Source organism: Gopherus evgoodei, chromosome 9 (assembly GCF_007399415.2).
Source record: "Gopherus evgoodei ecotype Sinaloan lineage chromosome 9, rGopEvg1_v1.p, whole genome shotgun sequence".
Taxonomy (NCBI): Eukaryota; Metazoa; Chordata; order Testudines; family Testudinidae; genus Gopherus; species Gopherus evgoodei.
Window position 1 is genome coordinate 2,366,136 of NC_044330.1, and position 19,649 is coordinate 2,385,784.

Genomic DNA, 19,649 nt, shown 5'->3' on the forward strand with positions numbered 1-19,649 from the left:
ATCTTCCCTTAGAGTCATGCATGGTGGGGACCCTCTGCATGCATTACACTCCCCTTGCCACACAGAAGGGTGACTCAGCCACCTCTGCTTCACCCTTGTCCTTTTCCCTGACACTGGAGTCCAGGGTTTGTACTGGGAATAGCAGCAGAGACTGGCCAGGCAGGGGAAGGATGGGTGATAATTTTGCCAAACCCAACCTTTAAAAAAATCACAAGTCAGGACTCACAAGTCACGAGATTGTCTTAAAAATCTTGATTCTTTAAACTGATTAATTGGGGGTTCATATAGTTGTCTCCTGGTTTTAGAGTCATTAGAAGATACCTGTTCAGTTTCCTCTGCAAACATGAGGGCTAGAAACTGAAAGTTGAGATTCTCAGGTAATTTGACTTCTGTAGGTGGGGCTTAAAGAGAAACACCACATATCGTGAGGCTCGAGCTGGCAACACCATAGGTGGGATGCAATGTGCTGTGTTGGAGGTGCCTATGGTTCTCTTTCCAGCCCATGGAAATCAGTCAGAAAAGATAACAGTTTAGACCTGTAAAATCTTTTCCAAAGTCCCATTCCCCTTGGCCAGGGAAGCCTTGGTAGCATGGCCCCAATAGAAGCAGATTTGAACCATTGTTTCTGACATGGGTTTGAATACTATGCAGTTTGCCAGAGCCTCCATTTCTATTTACATTGCATCCTGGGCCCATTTGCTGCAGCTGACCCTGACAGACATTGGTGGCAGTGTGACAGTTCAGGGGGACTGCACCTATATTCCCATTCTGTGGGCTGCAAAGGGTACCCATTCTCAGGCTTCCAGCTCCCCAGACATCACCTTTCTTGGGCAGAGACATGGATCTCTCTTCCTCCTGACTGGGGTATTTCCAGGCTGAACAGTGCAATGGGATATCCCTAACAAGACATGCTGCCTAAAAGGCTACCATCTGTGCATTGCATTCTCTCTAGAGGCTATGAACAGTTTAACAGCCTGCAGTTGCATGTTACCATGCAGCAATTTTTAAGCAAGCACATTTGTTCTAAAGACAAAAGCATTAGAGAAAACATTAGAAATAATACAAGAACCTACATACATGCTGATAAGCTTACCAGAGATAATCACCAACTTCAACAAAGGCTCGGCAGGTGTCAGTTCTTCAAACCCACATGGGATTTTCTGTGGTTACAAGTTCATAACATCCAATGCTCAGAACAGCACATCCATGAATAGTTCCATCTGTCCTTTATACAGCTTGCGCCTTTGATCTTCAGATTCCGGGAACAGGTAATCGGCACAAAATGGTTCTCGCCTCTGGGCATAACTTAAAAAAGCTGAGTTTTTGCATAACTGGAGACAGAAATTTGCATTCGCCTCCCCCTAGAGATTCCCAGGAAAACCACTTGACAGTGTTTGCCCAAAAGTACACTCTTCTGACTCATTGGTCAATGCAGTCCTTTGAAGATCATAACACTTCCCAGGATGATTAACATCCTATCTCCCCCTTAGAGATATTACATACAGTCCTGGCTCCCAGTAATAAATAACCTTTGCATTTAATACAAAAAGACTCTAGAGACACGAACTTAATTCAATATGTTTTTTCAAGCATACTGCAGGAAATTGCCATCTGTCACAGCTAGCATCAAATCATTTTCTGAGTGCGGACTGGCCTCCGTCTCTCCACCTCTCCTCTTTTTCTTCCTCTGAATCTTCTGGCCATTTCAATTCAGAAAGCATGACATTGGCCAGAACTTGCCCAATGCTGTGGATATTTGGATTTGGGCTTATCTTGGGCCCATCTCAGATGAGAATAAAACACTGGTGAGTATAAAATATCTTGGGAAACTCTTGATTCTGACATAGGGTTTCAGCCATATTACAGCCCATAGAGGAGTGATGTTTGCTTGTTTTTCGGTGGCTCAGTTCCTGTCTCCCCAGATTTCCATACCGTAGGCATCGCTGCGGTGTCTGATCCTTTGCTTTTTAAAACAAACAAGAAAACAAGGAAGAGGGAAAGGACTGAATAAAAGCAACCACTGGACAGGACAAATAAGACTGGTCTACAATTTTTGAGAGATAAAATGTGCTATTTATTATGTATTTTGATGTGCTGAATTCAAATATGACAATTAAAACAACTGATTGGCTACTGTTTCTAAGATATTTAAGTTTTTACATTTTATATCTATGTATATTGTGTAGATAGTAGAGTTTTAATCATAAATTGTAAACCTAGGTCTTTTCATGTGTTTATGGTTGCTTTACATGATAATATTTCACCTGTCCTGTGTATGTAACACTTTAAAAATCAGCAAAAGGGTTATATAAATAAAATTTATTATGAAACAAAAGGCAAAAAACTATTATGTACATAGTTTAGTCCTATTCAGTGTCTACTCGGCGCTTCTTGGCTTGTCTCTTGTATTCATTAAATGGAGCATCTCTTGTCACTGTCCAGCAATAATCTGCAAGCATTGGTGGGCTCCATTTGCCCTGATAGCCTGCCAGGAGATTCCACTGCTGTAGTCTGGAGCCCAACAGCTCTGCCTTACTCTTGGGTAGTTCCAAATCCCTGACAAGGTCATTTAGTTCACCTTGTATTATGAGGTGTGGTTCAGAGGAGGAGGATGGGAGAAAATGTGGGTCCTGTGACATTGATGGTTCAGGACCAGAAGCTTCATCCTCTTCCTCTTCCTCATCTGACTCAAGTGAGAATGATTCTGGTGCATCAGGAACCGGCAGTCCTTCTCCGTTGGGTACTGGGCGTATAGCTGATGGAATGTTTGGATAATGCACAGTCCACTTTTTCTTCTTTGACACACCTTTCCCAACTGGAGGCATCATGCAGAAGTAACAATTGCTGGTATGATCTGTTGGCTCTCTCCAAATCATTGGAACTGCAAAAGGCATAGATTTCCTTTTCCTGTTCAACCACTGGCAAAGATTTGTTGCACAAGTGTTGCAGCATATGTGTGGGGCCCACCTCTTGTCCTGATCTCCAATTTTGCAGCCAAAATAAAGGTGATAGGCTTTCTTAACCATAGTGTTTATACTGCGCTTTTGTGATGCAAAAGTCACTTCACCACAAACATAGCAGAAGTTATCTGCACTGTTCACACAAGTACGAGGCATCTCTGCTCACTTTGGCTAAACAAAAATGTGTCCCTTTGCAAAATCAAACACTGACAAATAAGAGAGCACGCGGACACTGTATGATTTCTAGAGCTGATATAGGGCAATTTGTTCAGCAGAGTGATGTAAGCTTTGTCATGATTGCATCATCCATGACTTTTAGGAATAACATGATGCAATTCATATCGTGTGATGCAATACCAGCTTCAGATTGCATCATTCATTGTTTGCCTAAAAAGCAAGTACTGTCCAAACCCAGTCATAGATTTAGTCATAGATCCAGTCAAAGATGTATTTTAGTCATTTCTGGTTTAAATTGAGATCCCTTCCCTTTATAACTCACTTATCCTCCGCCATTCCCAAGTCAAGGGTCGTATATACTGACCAAATAGCACATCTTGAAAACTAGAGCCAATCAACAATTTTAAGCATCATTTTCATTCTCAGTCACCCAGAATTAGTAAAGTTGGACTGCATTTATTTCAGAAGCATTTTGGCTGTAGAGAAGGGTAATTAAACCGAGTGAGAGTTACCCAGACTGCCTGAGGAGAAGTATTGGGCACAGTTAGGAGACAAGGCAAGTCAAAAGGCAAAGGAAGGGCAAGAGAGGCAAGGCTGGCAATTAAAACCAGCCAAGAGACAAAGGAAAAGGAGGGAGAAATTGGTGTGTTGCCCCCATGCCTCCTTCTTCGGTCTGGCTCCAGTGCGGCAATCAGATCCATGAGCAGCACTGACGTCAGTGGGGCCCCTCTGGACTCCAGGGTCCCCAGTGGCAGGATTGGGGCCCAGAGCTTCATCTAGTTACGCTGTAAGACCCGAAATAATGACACTACTGATAACCCAATCTGGGCCCCAATCCTACGTGCTGACTGGCATGGTTAGACTCTGGGTCAGCCTGCATAGATGAGGGCCATGGTTTGGAATGCTAGAGCCCAGTCCTGGTTCTCCCATTGTATAGCATGCAGTTCAGATTGGGCCCTTAGTTTTGATAGGTTGCTAAGTATGTAATAGAATAATAATGATGCCTGCTTCTCTCTCGCTCAGGCACACTCCCTAGCCCAAATAAATCCCATAATCTTTCAAGGTAAAGTATTCGGCTTTTGCCCTCCCCTTAAGGCTGCCTGCCAGCAGTACTTGCTGTGTTACTGGAGCTGTGATTGGAAGTCAAGTCATGGCAGACACTCAGCAGATCTAACTTTTTTTCTTCCTCCACCACCCTGAGCCAGCTTTGTACGTGGGAAGTCCCCTTCCAAGCAGCAACTTCAGTTAACAAAAACAGCAAAGAGGCAACAGGAGGGATATATTATACACCTGAAAAAACCCCTACAGATGGGGAGGAGCTGCCTTCTCAGAATATTGGTAGTGTCATAAGAAAGGTGTGCACTCAGCAGTTCCTTAGCATGGAAGATAATTAATCCCTTCAGTTCAAGGAAGTGAGACTAACCCTGAAGACCTGTCCTGAAGATGTTTTAGAGGACTCCAGAGCAAACACCATTTCATGGGGGAAAAGTTTGCCAAGAGTCACCATGCATTGCTCAGCAAGGGAGAGGAGAATGAAATGGTAAGTCACTGTCTTTCCTCTTATCTCTCGCTCAGCCTGAAACAATAGTCTTAGTGTGTTCTGCAGCCTCGAGTTTAGCTCTGGACAGTAAGTGAAAATGTACAGTCTGTCAAGGGCTTCATTAATATTTAAATAAACAGAAATGAAATTGTGTGGAATGAGTTTTAATCAGTTCGCAGTGAGAGCATGCCGGCAGTACCCTCGGAGGTTTGATTCCAGCTCAGATGGGCAGACCTCGCCTTGCTTTAACCCACCCGGCACAGATACAGTGCAGTGAAGGTGCCGTGGCATGGACTCCAGCACAGGTTGTTAATCCAAATAAGCCCCCAGGGTTCCAATGGGCTTGTTTAGCCTTCGTTGAAGCCTGTGCCGCCACATCTTCACTGCTGTGTTTAGCTGTGTTGCTAGATTAAAGCGAGGGCGGGGATGTCTACCTGAGCTGCAGACATACTGCTGACTGCAGTGTAGACATACCCTGAGAGCAGCGCTCTGAGGCAAGAGAAGAGCTCCACACAGCCTTCAAAGGCAATGACTGATGATTTACACACAGGTGCATGCCACTTAACGGACAGAGCAAACGGAGTCCTTCTCTGCTCTGAAGGGATCCTACAAAGGGATGGATTCATTGAAAGGTCAGGGCCTAAAACAGGACAAAACATCTCATTTTTAGCCATTGGCTACTGTGTAGAGTGGCTCCACAAATGCCTCCACTGGTCTTGCAAAGTCTTTTAAAAATTCTAATTGTATTAATGTGACAAAGTGGGAATTTTTTGAGATATTTTTATGAAACTATTGTGTGCCTTGGTTTCCCCTATATGTTGCATGGTTACCTAGCGGGTGAAAAGGGTCTGTTTGCTCTCAGGGCAGGCTAGGACACAGGTGAGAGCAGCACCTCCCTGTCTGGGACTAAGTGGGCCTTAATCCTTGTATCATTGGAGAATCCGTGACGACAATGGCAAATTCAGTCACCAGGACATTGAAACCTGGCAACCGAGACTATGGATTGCCTCACCTCTCTGGAGGGAGCCAAGCAGCATTTTTTCAGCTCTGGAACAAATGCCTGGGTGTGTGAGGTGGGAGTTGGCTGCCGGAGGAGTCAGGGAGGGGAGCAGGCCTGAGAATCTGACAGAGCAGGTCAGACTAAGTGACAGAGCAGAGGGACAGAGCTTTGGGCTCTTGGGGCTAACCAGAATGGACTCTGCTGTAACCTTCATTTCTCTAGGCCAGGGGCGGGCAAACTTTTTGGCCTGAGGGCCACATAGGGTTTCTGAAATTGTATGGTGGGCCGGTTAAGGGAGGCTGTGCCTCCCCAAACAGCCAGGTGTGACCCGTCCCCCACCCACTATCCAACTGCTTCTTGTCCCCTGACAGCCCCCCTAGGACTCCTGCCCCATCCAGCCCCCCCCTCCCCTGATGGCTCCCCCAGGACCCCTGACCCCTCCACACACACCTCTCTGTCCTGACCACCCCCGAAACCCTTGCCCCTGACTGCCCCCCACCACCCCATCCAATCCCCACTTCTTCCTGACTTCCCAGAATCCCTGCCCCATCCAATTCCCCTGTTCCCTGCCCTCTGACTGCCCCCAACCTCTATCCACACCCCCGCCCCCTGACCATTACCCCGAACTCCCCTGCCTTCTATCCAACCCTCCCTTCTCCCTTCCCGCGCTGCCTGGAGCATTGTGCTACAGCTGTGCCACCCAGACCACCAGGACAGGCAGCCGTGCCACTCGGCTGGAGCCAGCCACGCCACCACACAGCACAGCGCACCAAGTCAGGCAGCCGTGCCGCCCGACTGGAGCCGGCCACGCCACCACACAGCACAGGGCACCAGGTCAGGCAGCCGTGCCGCCCAGCTGGAGCCAGCCACGCCACCACACAGCACAGCGCACCAGGACAGGCAGCCGTGCCGCCCGGCTGGAGCTGGCCACGCCACCACACAGCACAGCGCACCAAGTCAGGCAGCCGTGCCGCCCGGCTGGAGCCAGCCACGCCACCACACAGCACAGCGCACCAGGTCAGGCAGCCGTGCCGCCCGGCTGGAGCTGGCCACGCCACCACGCAGCACAGGGCACCAGGTCAGGCAGCTGTGCCGCCCAGCTGGAGCTGGCCACGCCACCACGCAGCATAGGGCACCAGGTCAGGCAGCCGTGCTGCCCGGCTGGAGCTGGCCACGCCACCACGCAGCATAGGGCACCAGGTCAGGCAGCCGTGTCGCCCGGCTGGAGCTGGCCACGCCACCACGCAGCACAGGGCACCAGGTCAGGCAGCCGTGTCGCCCGTCTGGAGCTGGCCACGCCACCATGCAGCACAGGGCACCAGGTCAGGCAGCCGTGCCGCCCGGCTGGGGCTGGCCACGCCACCACGCAGCACAGGGCACCAGGTCAGGCAGCCGTGCTGCCCAGCTGGAGCTGGCCACGCCACCATGCAGCACAGGGCACCAGGTCAGGCCAGGCTCTGCAGCTGCGCTGCCCTGCAAGAGGTTGTAGTGCTGCCACCCAGAGCATTGCGCCAGCGGCGCAGTGAACTGAGGCTGCGGGGGAAGGGGAACAGCAGGGGAAGGGGCAGGGGCTAGCCTCCTGGCCAGGAGCTCAGGGGCCGGGCAGGACAGTCCCGTGAGCCAGATGTGGCCCACGGGCCATAGTTTGCCCACCTCTGCTCTAGGCTAACCAAGGACTTCTTATGCTGTGTTGCAGTCAATTAATAAACCCTGCTGCGTACAGCCCTGGCTGAGTGTCACTGCTGATACTGGCCCAAGTGCACTGCTCCCTCAGACTGCACCAGTCTCCCTCAGGGGTCTGTCTCAGAGCTCACGATGTGAAGCAGGAATGCGGAAGGTCCCAGAGAGCCAGTCTCAGGAGGCAGTGAAGCTACATGGCTTACTCAGGAAGAAGAGTGAGAGCCTGAGGGGGTCTGGCCCACTGTCGGGCTCCTCCCAGTCAGAGACTGCTCTAAAGCTGGGCCCAGAGCACTGATCCTGGGGATCCCTGACAATTACATTTTAAATTTGTTTTTAGTATTAATTTGACTCTTCCAGAGTCCAATTATTGGCCTGCATTTCTCGACTCTTTGGTAAAGATCATATCACTTGGTGTAATAACGTTCCTGCTGACATTGTGCAGATGTCAGTTGTTTCAGATTGAAATACGACTGACAGTTTTAAAGTATGTTGATGGCTCATTTGAAAACTGGAGAAGATAATCTCATTTCTCGGAGAAACTTTCTATCCACTTTTGTTGGAGGCTGTGGGGGTTGCTCAGCAGTAATGAGAAGGGATGCGAAACATTTCTAAGGCCACGTGTCCAGCATTGTCCACTCTTTGCTGCCCTTGCTATGGCACAAGTGACGATGCCCCTATGTTTCAGAGCTGTCCATCCTTCCTCGTGTCCATCATGGGACTGTTTGTGTGACTAAAGCCTACTTGCTTGAATAAGACTGGCAGGAGCCGCTCTTTCAGAAGCTGAGGTTCATTTCCCTGGGATCCCACAGAGCCTGAGCTTGTTGGCTTTCAGGGCATCTGGCAGATCCAATCTCTTCACAATGATAGTGGAGGAAGAAGAGCCTTTATAGAACAGAATTTGCCTGGGAGAGGGTTGGTAGGGGGATGGTTTGTTTTAGGGATTATTCTTTTTGCAAGAAATGCTGATTTTAGGTGGTTTTAATAGACTGTTCAAAGCTTTCCTTAGGGTACAGCAGGGGGTGAGAGGGAAAAGAAGGCTGCAAGCTACTTTTGCATCCCTCTAATCTCCAGGGTTGCTATGGATTTATTCAGCTCCTGGCATAATTTGGAGCAGCCAACAGCCTCCTAGAGCCATTACATCAGCCAGGGATTGTCAGAACACAACAAAATCCAGCCATTTTCCGCACTATACATACATCTAAGATATACTAGGAGATCTTACTCCATGCAGCATAACAAAGAGAAGGTTAAGGGATGACTTGATCACAGTCTAAGTATCTACATGGGGAACAAATATTTACGCAGGAGATTCCGATCTAGCAGAGAAAGGTATAACACGATGCAGTGGCTAGAGGCAGATGCTAGACAAAGTCATACAGGAAATAAGGCATTCATTTTTAACAATGAGGGTAACTAATCATTGGAACAATTTGCCAAGGGTTGTGGTGGCAATTTTGAAATCAAGAGTGAACATTTTTCTAACAGATCTGCCCTGGGAATTATTTTGAGGATGGCCTGTGCTATGCAGGAGGACAGACTACATTAGTAGCTTTCAAGCTTTCCAGACTACTGTACCCCTTTCAGAAGTTGGATAAAGAACTAAATAAGTTCATGGAGGATAGGTCCATCAATGGCTATTAGCCAGGATGAGCAGGGATGGTGTCCCTAGCATCTGTTTGCCAGAAACTGGGAATGAGCGACAGGAGATGGATCATTTGATGATTCCCTGTTCTGTTCATTCCCTCTGGGGCACCTGGCATTGGCCACTGTTGGAAGACAGGATACTGGGCTGGATAGACCTTTGGTCTGACCAAGCATGGCCGTTCTTATGATTTGTCTTACATACCCCCAAGTTTCACCTCACTTAAAACCTACTTGCTTACAAAATCAGACATAAAAATACAAAAGTGTCACAGCCCACTGTTACTGAAAAAAAACCATGTACTTTCTTATGTTTACCATATAATTATAAAATAAATCCGCTGGAATATAAATTATTGTACTTACATTTCAGTGTATAGTATATAGAGCAGTATCAACAAGTCATTGTCCATATGAAATTTTAGTTTGTACTGACTTTGCTAGTGCTTTTTATGGAGCCTGTTGTAAAACCAAGCCAATATCTAGATGAGTTGATGTACCCTTTGGAAGACCTCTGCGTACCCTCAAGGGTACACATGCCCTTGACTGATCACAATGTTCCCTTCTGGGCTTAGAATCCATGAATCCCTATGCTGGAGTTTTGAAGGCGATGGTGTAGAGTAAGGTACATCAGCAACTTACCAGCCAGTAACCCTTCATGTTGGAGGAATCCTTAGCTGCTTTACTAAGGGAGCTTTGACCCCTTTGCACTCCCAGAATGGTGGAAAGGGGCTACAGCTGGGGCCAGTATTTGGCCCTGTAGCTTTCTATCCTTTGACATAGAAATATTTGAATCCTCGCACAAGATTGACATTGAAAGGCCCAATCCTACTTCCACTGGAGTGACTGGTAGTTTGGTATTGACTGGGAACTGCAGCAGACCCTTATGAAAGAATTCCTGGTTGTTATCACACAGACTCCACTATTACTTTCCTTGTGAGTCCTTCAACCTGTCTTTCAAGTCTAATCCTATTATCCGTTGTTATAGCAACAGCACTTTTAAACTGTTGCTCATAGGTTACCTTCCTGCTGTCAAAGCAGAAAAACCTGGTGATGGGATTGACAGAACTGCAATACTCCTCACAGTCTGGTAAGGCCAGTTCCTGCTTTGAAGAGAAGGTGGATGCCAGAATTTGCTTGGCATTTACAGTTAACTTCTGCTTTACAGGTGATATTATAAACCTAGTCCCAGATTTGGACCTTAGCGTCCAAAATATGGGGGTTAGCATGAAAACCTCCAAGCTTAATTACCAGCTTGGACCTGGTAAAGCTGCCACCACCCAAAAAATTAGAGTGTTTTGGGGCACTCTGGTCCCCCCAGAAACCTTCCCTGGGGACCCCAGGACCCAAATCCCTTGAGTCTCACAACAAAGGGAAATAAACCTTTTCCCTTCCCCCCTCCAGGTGTTCCTGGAGAGAGACACAGAAGCAAGCTCCGTGAATCTAAACAGAGGGACTCCACCCTCCCCGTTCCCAGTCCTGAAAAACAGAATTACTTCCCTCTTCACCCAGAGGGAATGCAAAGTCAGGCTAGTAAATCTAACACACACAGATTTCCCCCTGACTTCTTCCTCCCACCAATTCCCTGGTGAGCTGCAGACTCAATTCCCTGGAGTTCCCCACTAAAGAAAAACTCCAACAGGTCTTAAAAGAAAGCTTTATATAAAAAGAAAGAAAAAATACATAAAAATGGTCTCTCTGTATTAAGGTGACAAATACAGGGTCAATTGCTTAAAAGAATATTGAATAAACAGCCTTATTCAAAAAGAATACAATTCAAAACACTCCAGCAACTGTAGACATGTAAATACAATACAACAAACCATCTTTGTACTCACAACTTGGAAACAGAAGATTAGAAAACAGGAAATAGAAAAATTCACTCCTCATAGCCAAGAGAGTACAGGCAGAAGACCCAAGAACACAGGACTCACACACAAAAAACCCTCCACCCAGATTTGAAAAAGTCTTGTTTCCTGATTGGTCCTCTGGTCAGGTGTTTCAGATTACTTCTTTCCAGGTGTAAGAGACATAACCCTTAGCTATCTGTTTATGACAGGTGACTTGGAAATAAAACAAAGTTATTTTAGCCACAAATAACAGTGATTTACATGACAATTGTGTAAATAATCCTTGACAGGAGGGAGTAGTGATGGTAAATGATTAACAGCAAATTCGGCTTCTTGATTCCAACAGATCTGTTCTCTGAATAAGCAAAGTTTCTGCCAACAGCAGCAAGTCTGACAGCTTTAGATTAATTAGTAAAGCCTCATAACGCTACTGCGAAACTTAGTTTACTGATAGGTAAACTGAGGCACAGAGGGAGCAAATGACTCATGTTTGGTCCAACAATAAGTCAGTAGCAGGGCCACGGAGAGAATCCAGAGGTCCTGGGCCATAGTCCGCTGCTCTAACCTCTAGAGCAGAGGTCGGCAACCTTTCAGAAGTGCCGTGCCGAGTCTTCATTTATTCACTCTAATTTAAGGTTTTGCATGCCAGTAATACATTTTAACGTTTTTAGAAGGTCTCTTTCTCTAAACTATTATTGTATGTAAAGTAAATACGTTTTTTAAAATGTTAAAATGCAGAGCCCCCTGGACTGGTGGCCAGGACCCGGGCAGTGTGAGTGCTGCTGAAATTCAGCTTGCGTGCCGCCTTCGGCACGCGGGCCATAGGTTGCTCTAGAGAATGCTCACCCATTGGTGTGAAGTACGGACTCACTTTCTTTGCAGTAGCAAAGTAATCGTTATTTAGCATAAGTGGTTAACACATATTTCAGGAAATCTCATAACACTTTCAAAACATGTGCCTGGGAGCTTACATTCATAACTTTGCTGGATATGAATATAGACACTGGATTTATGGCTTTTACAACAATCTATAACACAAATACCCCCAGCTGCCTCTCCCCCGCCCCCAAGACTGGAGGGGTATTAACAGGCCACTTCACCCTGAGTGGTCCCTTGAAATGTGTTAACTCCTTATGCTGAACAATCTGTTCTACCTTGTATTTAGCTGTGACATTCCGAGTATGGTTCCCGGACCTGAAGAGAAGCTCTGTGTAAGCTCAAAGCTTGTCCCTCTCACCAACTGAAGTTGGGCATATTACCTCCCTCGCCATGTCCCTCTAATACCCTGGGACTGACACGGCTAGATAACACTGCATACATGTGATACTTTGAGTTTCATAGGGCCTTCTCATGACAGTCTCAGGGTACTTCACAAAGGTGGGTAGGGTTAGCCTCATGTAACAGATGAGGAAACAGAGGCACAGAGAAGTTAAGTGACTTATCAAACTTCACACCTTGAAGGAGAGGACCCAGGAGACCAGTGTCCTAGCCCTTGCCCTGTTCCCTACGGAATATTGCCTCCTGGACATATTACTAGCTCCTTGCTCTGTCTTTGGTAATCTGACATCCAGGGGTGCCATTTCAGATTTTGGTTGGGGAGGGAACTTTAACTGTGATTCCAAGGGCTACTTCAGCACGTGAAAACTGTAGGGTTTTTTTTTTGCAGATAACTTAGAAATTAGCTGATAGGAGCACTGCATCTAATTCCTATATAAAAAAAGAGAATTTAATAAATATTAGACCCATTCAGCTCTAATACTAACATGTTCTCACATCTTGTGTCACTTAAGTAACACTGGTTAGGTTTAAAATTTTAATGTATATTCTTTGTTACTAATTCTTGAATACAACAATCAAAACAATTGTAGAAAAGTCTAGATGACTTTCTATCACTTTTTTGCAGTTCACCAAGTTTGGAATAGATCATTTAGCTTTGGAAACATCCTATTAGGGCAAGGCCCCGTGAATTTATACTGCACCTGCCTGGAGCTCTAGAGGTGTTTCCTCACTACAAATAATAGACTAGAAACAAACCTTAAACAGGAGTGAAACTGACACTTTCAAGTCACTTTCATACTATTGCCAATCCCAAATGTCCAAAAATCATGAATCAGGCTCACCAAAAATCATGAGATTGGCTTTAAAATCATGTGATTATGTAAAAACAACAGATTTGGGGTTCTTCTTATTTGCCTTCTGGTTTTTGAGCCTTCAAGGTGCACTGGGGTCACATTTTTAAACTTTCTCCACAGCCACGAGGACTAGAAACTTCATTTTTCTTTAAGAACAAAGGCTGAAATCATCACATATTCATTTGACACCAGAAGCTGGGGTATTAAGGAAAACAATTATCATGAGACTCATGACAAAATCATGAGAGTTGGCAACACTGCTTTTACTTCTGATTAAAGGCTAGTTCCTTTCCAGAAGGCTTTTAAACACAACACCACAGTGACTGCGTTTCGGTTCTCACAGGAGGATATTTAAAACTAAACACCAAGAAAATTCTATATTTTAAAGTTCAGAAAAAAACGGAGACTGCTGAGGTATCTCAGGGCCACTGCAGGCAGGAAGGGAAAATAAACAGGCACAGGAGCTCTGGGAAGCTCTTCCTTTAGAAAGAAAGTTGGAGGGTCAAATTTTCTAGTCCCTAATCAACTAAAACCTCTATTGCCATCAGTGCCTATAAACATCACAGTGTGGTCAGCAGGGCCGGCGCAACCCAGTAGGTGACCTAGGCGGTTGCCTAGGGCGCTAACATTTGGGGGGTGGCGACCACAGCGGCTGGACTTTCTGCCACCTCTGTCGGGGACGGAATTTCGGGGGTGGGACCTTCTGCTGCCTCTGTCGGGGACGGAATTTCAGGGGCGGGACCTTCCGCTGCCTAGGGTGGCAAAAAAGCTGGTGGCGCTCCTGGTGGTCAGTAACTACACACTTCATACTTAAATATCTGAGCCATCTTATCCAGATGCACTGGCTCAGGGGCTGGATTTTCTGATGTATTCTGAACAGTGCTGAGCACACAGATGGTGTCCCTGGGATCAGGAGCTTCTTCTTGAAGAGTATCTGACTGGAGCAGGTAGGGGAACCCAGGCCAGGTGCCCAGAACCTGGGTAGAAGTGAGGGGCCCACCAGCGCTGGAACTGGGGCCTTGACCTGTGCTCCTCCTCTTCCCCGAGGTCCTGCCTTTGGCCAAAACACTGGAGCCAGGTCATGGTAAGAGCTGCCCAGGGAGGAGCCCCAGACCCTCTACTGGCCCTGGGTGGGGGTCCAGGGACCTGAGAGCAGCCCCCAGCACATGTCCTGGCCCTCCAGAGCACACCACCCAGGGCAGGTGAAGGGTCTGGGGCTCCCCACAGCGACCTAGGCTCCCTGGGCAGCTCTTACCACAGCCCAGCTCCAGCTTCTGGCCAGGCCAGGGGGCAGGATCTGAGGGGGAGGAGGAGGAGCAGGGCCCAGTGGCAAAGGGGGGCTAAGGCCCACCTCAGCGCCCCCGCCCCCAGAAGAGACTGGCACTGCTAGCAGGGGCTGTGCTTTGTGACAGGGGAGCTGATCACCCCACCACAAAGTGCAGCACCTGCTGCCACCACTTGGCACCTGCGCGAGGCTACTACGCCTGGTCCTGCTGGATCCAGCGCCATGACCCAGGCCCACCTGCTCTACCGGTTCCAGCACAGGGCCCTTGTTTGGAACAGCCAGAACAACCCTCCTCAGTCCTGTACAACTTCCTACGTTTATAGTCTTCCCACCCTGCTTCTCCTGCCTTGGTGGGCTGGTTTGCCTGGCAGCACCTCCCCAGTCTGCTGGAGGGATTCTCTCTCTGGCAGCTGCCCTAGCCCCACCCTCCTGGTTGCAGCCCTTTTATCCTCATCACTTCTGTGGGGCTGCCAATCAGCTCTGGCTGAGCAGGTAGGCAGGTGCTTTGTTAACCCTTTGGCTGCTGAACCAGCATGGGGCATATCGACCCCATGACAACCACACTTCATAGAATCGTAGATGATTAGGGTTGGAAGGGCCCTCAGCGGGTCACTAGTCCGACCCCCTGCTCAAAGCAGGACCAACCCCAATACCATCCTCACTGTTGACTTCCAGGATTGGACACTCTCTCCTGGAAAGCAGGGACTCTGAAAAAGATGGTGGTGGTGGTGGACATGAGCTTCCTGTGTGACACTGTGGCCAAAACAGCTAATGCGATGCTGGGATGCATCAATAGGTATCGTGAATAGGAGTAAAGAGGTTTTTTTACTCTATAGTTGGTGCTGGTGCGACCAGTCTGGAATCCTGCTAGACAGAGATCAAGGAAGAGGGGTCAGAAAGCAATCACAAGCATGATTAAAGACTAAAAACCATGCCTTATAGCCGGGCTTGTCTCCACGTACATTGTATAGCAGTGTAACTTGCTGGCTCAGAGGGGTGAAAAATCACCCCCCACCCCGAGTGCAGCAAGTTTGAGCACTTTAAAGGGCTCGTGTGCACAGACTCCGAGCACTCCGGCACTCCCTTCGTGGAGGTGGATTACCAGGAACGCTAGGAGAGCTCTCTCCAGCGCTCGCATGTCACGACACTCACCCTTCAAAGCACTCCCACAGCAGTGCTTTGAAGTTTCTAGTGTAGACGTAGCCATAGAGACAGACTCAAAGAGCTCAGTCTATTCAGCTTAACAAAGAGAAGGTTAAGGAGTGACTTGGTTACAGTCTGTAAGTACCTTCACGGGGGAACAAATATTTCATAATCGGCTCTTCAGTCTAGCAGAGAGGTTTGATATGATCCAATGCCTAGAAGGTGAAGATAAGACAAATTCAGGCTGGAAATAATGTATACATTTTTAACAGAGTAGTCAACCATTGGTACAATTTACGAAGCATTGCAGTGGACTCTTATCGCTGACAATCTGGCTGTTTTTCTACAAGACATACTCTAGGAATTATTTGGGGGAAGATCTGTGGCCCGTGCTCTGCAGTAGGTCAGACCAGATGAACACAATGGTCTCTTCTGGTCTTGGAGTCTATTGATCTGAGCCTCAAACAACCTAGAACAGTTAAGCTAAGTCCACAAACAGAGCAGCCACCGTGGGCACACATTAGCCATGTTTATTCATCCACAGCTACCCCTTATTGTTCTCAATGGATTCTGGGAAAGTCTGCAGACATCCTGTGCTGCCTCAGTTGCTGCAGCGCACACGCACACACAGAGCTCAGAAATCCATTTCCCATCATGGATACCTGCCTGATGGGCACTTCAGATTGCCACAGCCTTTGGTAAACTGCTGCTGGACACAGCAGAAGGTGAGCGGGAGAAGAGCACAGTCAATAGAACATTCTCTGGTGGCACATGAGAAGGGCTCAGGTGCACAAAGGTGTGTGTGTCTATCAGGGCTGGCTCCAGGCCCCAGCGCGCCAAGCACGTGCTTGGGGCGGCATGCCGCGGGGGACGCTCTGCTGGTTGCCGGGAGGGCGGCAGGTGGCTCCAGTGAACCTCCCACAGGCGTCTCTGCGGAGGGTCCGCTGGTCCCGCAGCTCTGGTTGAGCATCCGCAGGCAAGCCTGCTGGAGCCACAGGACCAGCAGACCCTCCGCAGGGATGCCTGCGGGAGGTCCACCGGAGCCACTGGACCGGTGAGCGGCAGAGCACCCCCTGCGGCGTGCCGCCGTGCTCGGGGCGGCGAAATGGCTAGAGCCAGCCCTGGTGTCTACATGTAGCTGGAAAGCATCGCAGGGCAGGCCAGCTGTACATATTGGTGTGAGATTATGTGGCTAGCTGAGCTGACAGTGACCGACTGAGAAACCTGCAGATGGCTAAGGCTATTTTAGGCCTTCTATGCAGGGGGCTCGATCCAGCAGTGAAGAACAGAGCCATCCTTATGGGAGACATTACTACACTGTTGTCCCCTAATTTGATCACAAACATAGTTCTAGAGTCCAAGTTAGATTAGGTAATCGCTGTGTTCAGCAGTGCAGTCAGAGTCTTGATATGGCTGCAATGAAGGGCCTTACAGGGCCATCCCGGGGATAGCAAAAACTTTCAAATTAAAAAGTTCCTCCTAAATCTATTGTATGGCAAGCTGACTGGCTAGGCATCAAGACACTCCACAGTCCTTCACTTTGTCATTAGCCCTAAGATCATCCCATTTGAAACCCTTCTTTTGAGTGGCTGATAACTCCGTTGTGAGTTACAGACTTGTAGAACTGGAAGGGGCCTTAACAGGTCATCTAGTCCAGTGCCCTACACTGAGACAGGAGTATCACCTAGACCTCCCTGACAGGTTTTTGTATAACCCGTTCTTAAAACCCCCAACTGGCAGATTCCACAGCTCCCCTAGGTAATTTATTCCAGTGCTTAGCAACCCTGAAGTTCAACCTAAATCACTCTTGCTGCACTTTAAGCCCATTACTTCTTGTCCTATCCTCAGTGGTTTAGGAGAACAATTTATCATCCACCTTCTCTTTATAACAACCTTTTATGTACTTGAAGACTGTTATGGCCTGTCACGGAGTCACCAGGCCAATGCTCTGGAACTACTTCCTACAAAGCCAGTCAGGACACTGGGGGAGCCTCCTCTCTCTGAGCAGACTGTCTCCAGGGCAAGAAGCTCACACAGCTTTGGCCCTCCTGGGTCTGACCTCGGAGCATTCAGCATCCTTTGCCCCACTGTCCACTTCTTGCACCCAGGGGGGGCTCCTGGTGAAACCAGAGGACCCTGCACCCCAACTCCACAGTCAGACGTGACTCTCAGCCAGCCGGTAAAACAGTCAGGAACATAGCATAGGACACAACTTGTTAGCACAGAAATCAGTGACTTTCAGCCAAATCCATCTTGGAGGGAGGGGAGCCCAGAGCCAGCGCTCTGGTCTTCCCCCCGAGCCCCAAGCCAGCTGAGATTGACTTGCTTCCAGCTGCCTGGCCCCTGCCCTGCCCATTGCTCCTCCTCCAGCCTTTGGGTCGCTTCCAGGGTCAAGAGCCACCTGGTCGCATCCCCTTCCTGGGTCTCAGGTTACGAAGGGGCAGCCATAGCATCCACGCAGGCAGCTAGACCAGCCTTCTCAAAAGTCACACACCCTTATTCCCACCACCTAGATATTGGTGCAATACACAGGGAAACTGAGGCACACACAGCATTCATGCAAAACAACAAGACTCACGAAGACTCACATACAACGTAACAAGGGAAAATCCCCACTTCGTCACATGGCCCCCCTCAGTTTTTCTCATCTCCAGACTGAACAAACCCAATCTTTTTAATCTTTCCTCATGGGTCATGTTTTCTAGATCTTTAATCATTTTTGTTACTCTTCTCTGGACTCTCTCCAATTTGTTCACATCTTTTCCTAAGTGTAGCACCCAGAGCTAGACACAATACTCCAGCTGAGGCCTTACCAGTTTTACGTTGAGCGGAAGAATTACTTCTGGTGTCTTACTTACAACACTCCTGCTAATACAGCCCAGAGTGATGTTTGCTATTTTTGCAACAGCGTTACACTGTTGACTCATATTTAGTGTGTGACCCACTGTAATCCCAGATCCTATTCTGCACTACTCCTGTGCTATATCACTTCTGGGCTAAAACGTGGCAGGAGCTCAGCCCAGAGGTGACATTTTCTTCTCCACAAATCAGAAAAAAACATCTGCTTGGCTGGTTTTGAATTATAGCAATGCAAGAAAAACAAATACTGCTAGAGGTGGCTTGTGAGTGTGGCGTCACTCGCCTGTTTCAGGTTAAAGCTATTTACTTATAAATTATCTTTTATTAAGCTTGTATAATGGCTCTTGTCCATCAAACTAGAGGCTTTGATGAATCATCAGCCAACATCATTGGCAACCTCTTCCCCAAAAGAAATGGAATATTTTATTCTAAATCAAAATAAAGATGGGCCCAACCCAACCGCCCCAACCCTAGAACCCTGGGACAGTTCAGACTAGGAGCTGGAACCAAATTTAACAAGCTCTGGTTTATCTTTGGACTTGAACCAGAACCTCCTCTTCAGACTTTTTCAGACTTTAGGAAAGCATCACTTTGGATCTGAATCTGGATCCCAGCTGCATAGTTTGGGCCCCACTCTAAACAGAAATGAAAGAGAAGACGTTGGTGTCCTATGTCTATCTTCCCCCTTCTCACTTTCCTATATAACTCCTTAACATCCAAGTTCAGGAATGTCAGACACCTCAAAGCGCAAACAATTGGATCTGATCCCCTGCCAGTGCTCATTTCCACAAGGTAAAGTATGCACCTTGGCCGGACAGACTATCAATGTTACAGCAGTTTGAGGGCATCACAGAACTTCCCCTGTGGGAAGAAGATAAAGCATGGAGCTGAATTCTTTTCCTGGCTCTAATATGCTTAACCATGTTTGTAAAGTGATAATGATGCTTACCCACGTTTGTAAAGTGTTTTAAGATCTACAGTGTCAGGAGTTTTATTTGTGGGCAGATGTTCTGGGACAACAATGCTCTGGAAATGTGCTTTGTACATAGGTGTGGCCAGAGGATTATCTGTGTCATGGTATTTGGTTCAACGGCTTCTTGAGCAGATGAACTGCAGTGTTTTCCCCAGCCCTATCATTCTCTGACTATCTCCCCTCTAATGTACATCTCTGTGGGTCATGGATGATGAGCAGTGCCTGCGTTTTGCCATTTGGCGCATCAATTTGCTGCATACTTTAGAGTGCCCGTGTCCCAAAGCTACCGAAAAGACTGACTAACTCACAGTGCCACAGGACGCACCCCAAATGGCACATCCACCTTGACATTCTGCGAGAAGAAACCAAGGTCTCCCAAAAAAACATTACACTGGGTGGAGTCACTTCT

General features: G+C 47.8%; 1 protein-coding gene across 5 annotated transcripts in view; it reads left to right on the top strand.

Moving 5' to 3' along the window:
- The first annotated feature begins 4,279 nt into the window (after positions 1–4,279).
- Positions 4,280–19,649, top strand: part of ATP13A4 (ATPase 13A4) — a 75,310-nt gene continuing 59,940 nt past the window's right edge. For all 5 annotated transcript variants that reach the window (XR_004002141.1, XR_004002142.1, XR_004002143.1 and 2 more), the window contains exon 1: positions 4,280–4,677. Coding sequence is in view for 2 of the 5 variants with exons in the window: in XM_030576550.1 (XP_030432410.1) it covers positions 4,615–4,677 (63 nt within the window). In the remaining 3 variants the exon portion in view is untranslated. The remainder of the gene's footprint in view (positions 4,678–19,649) is intronic.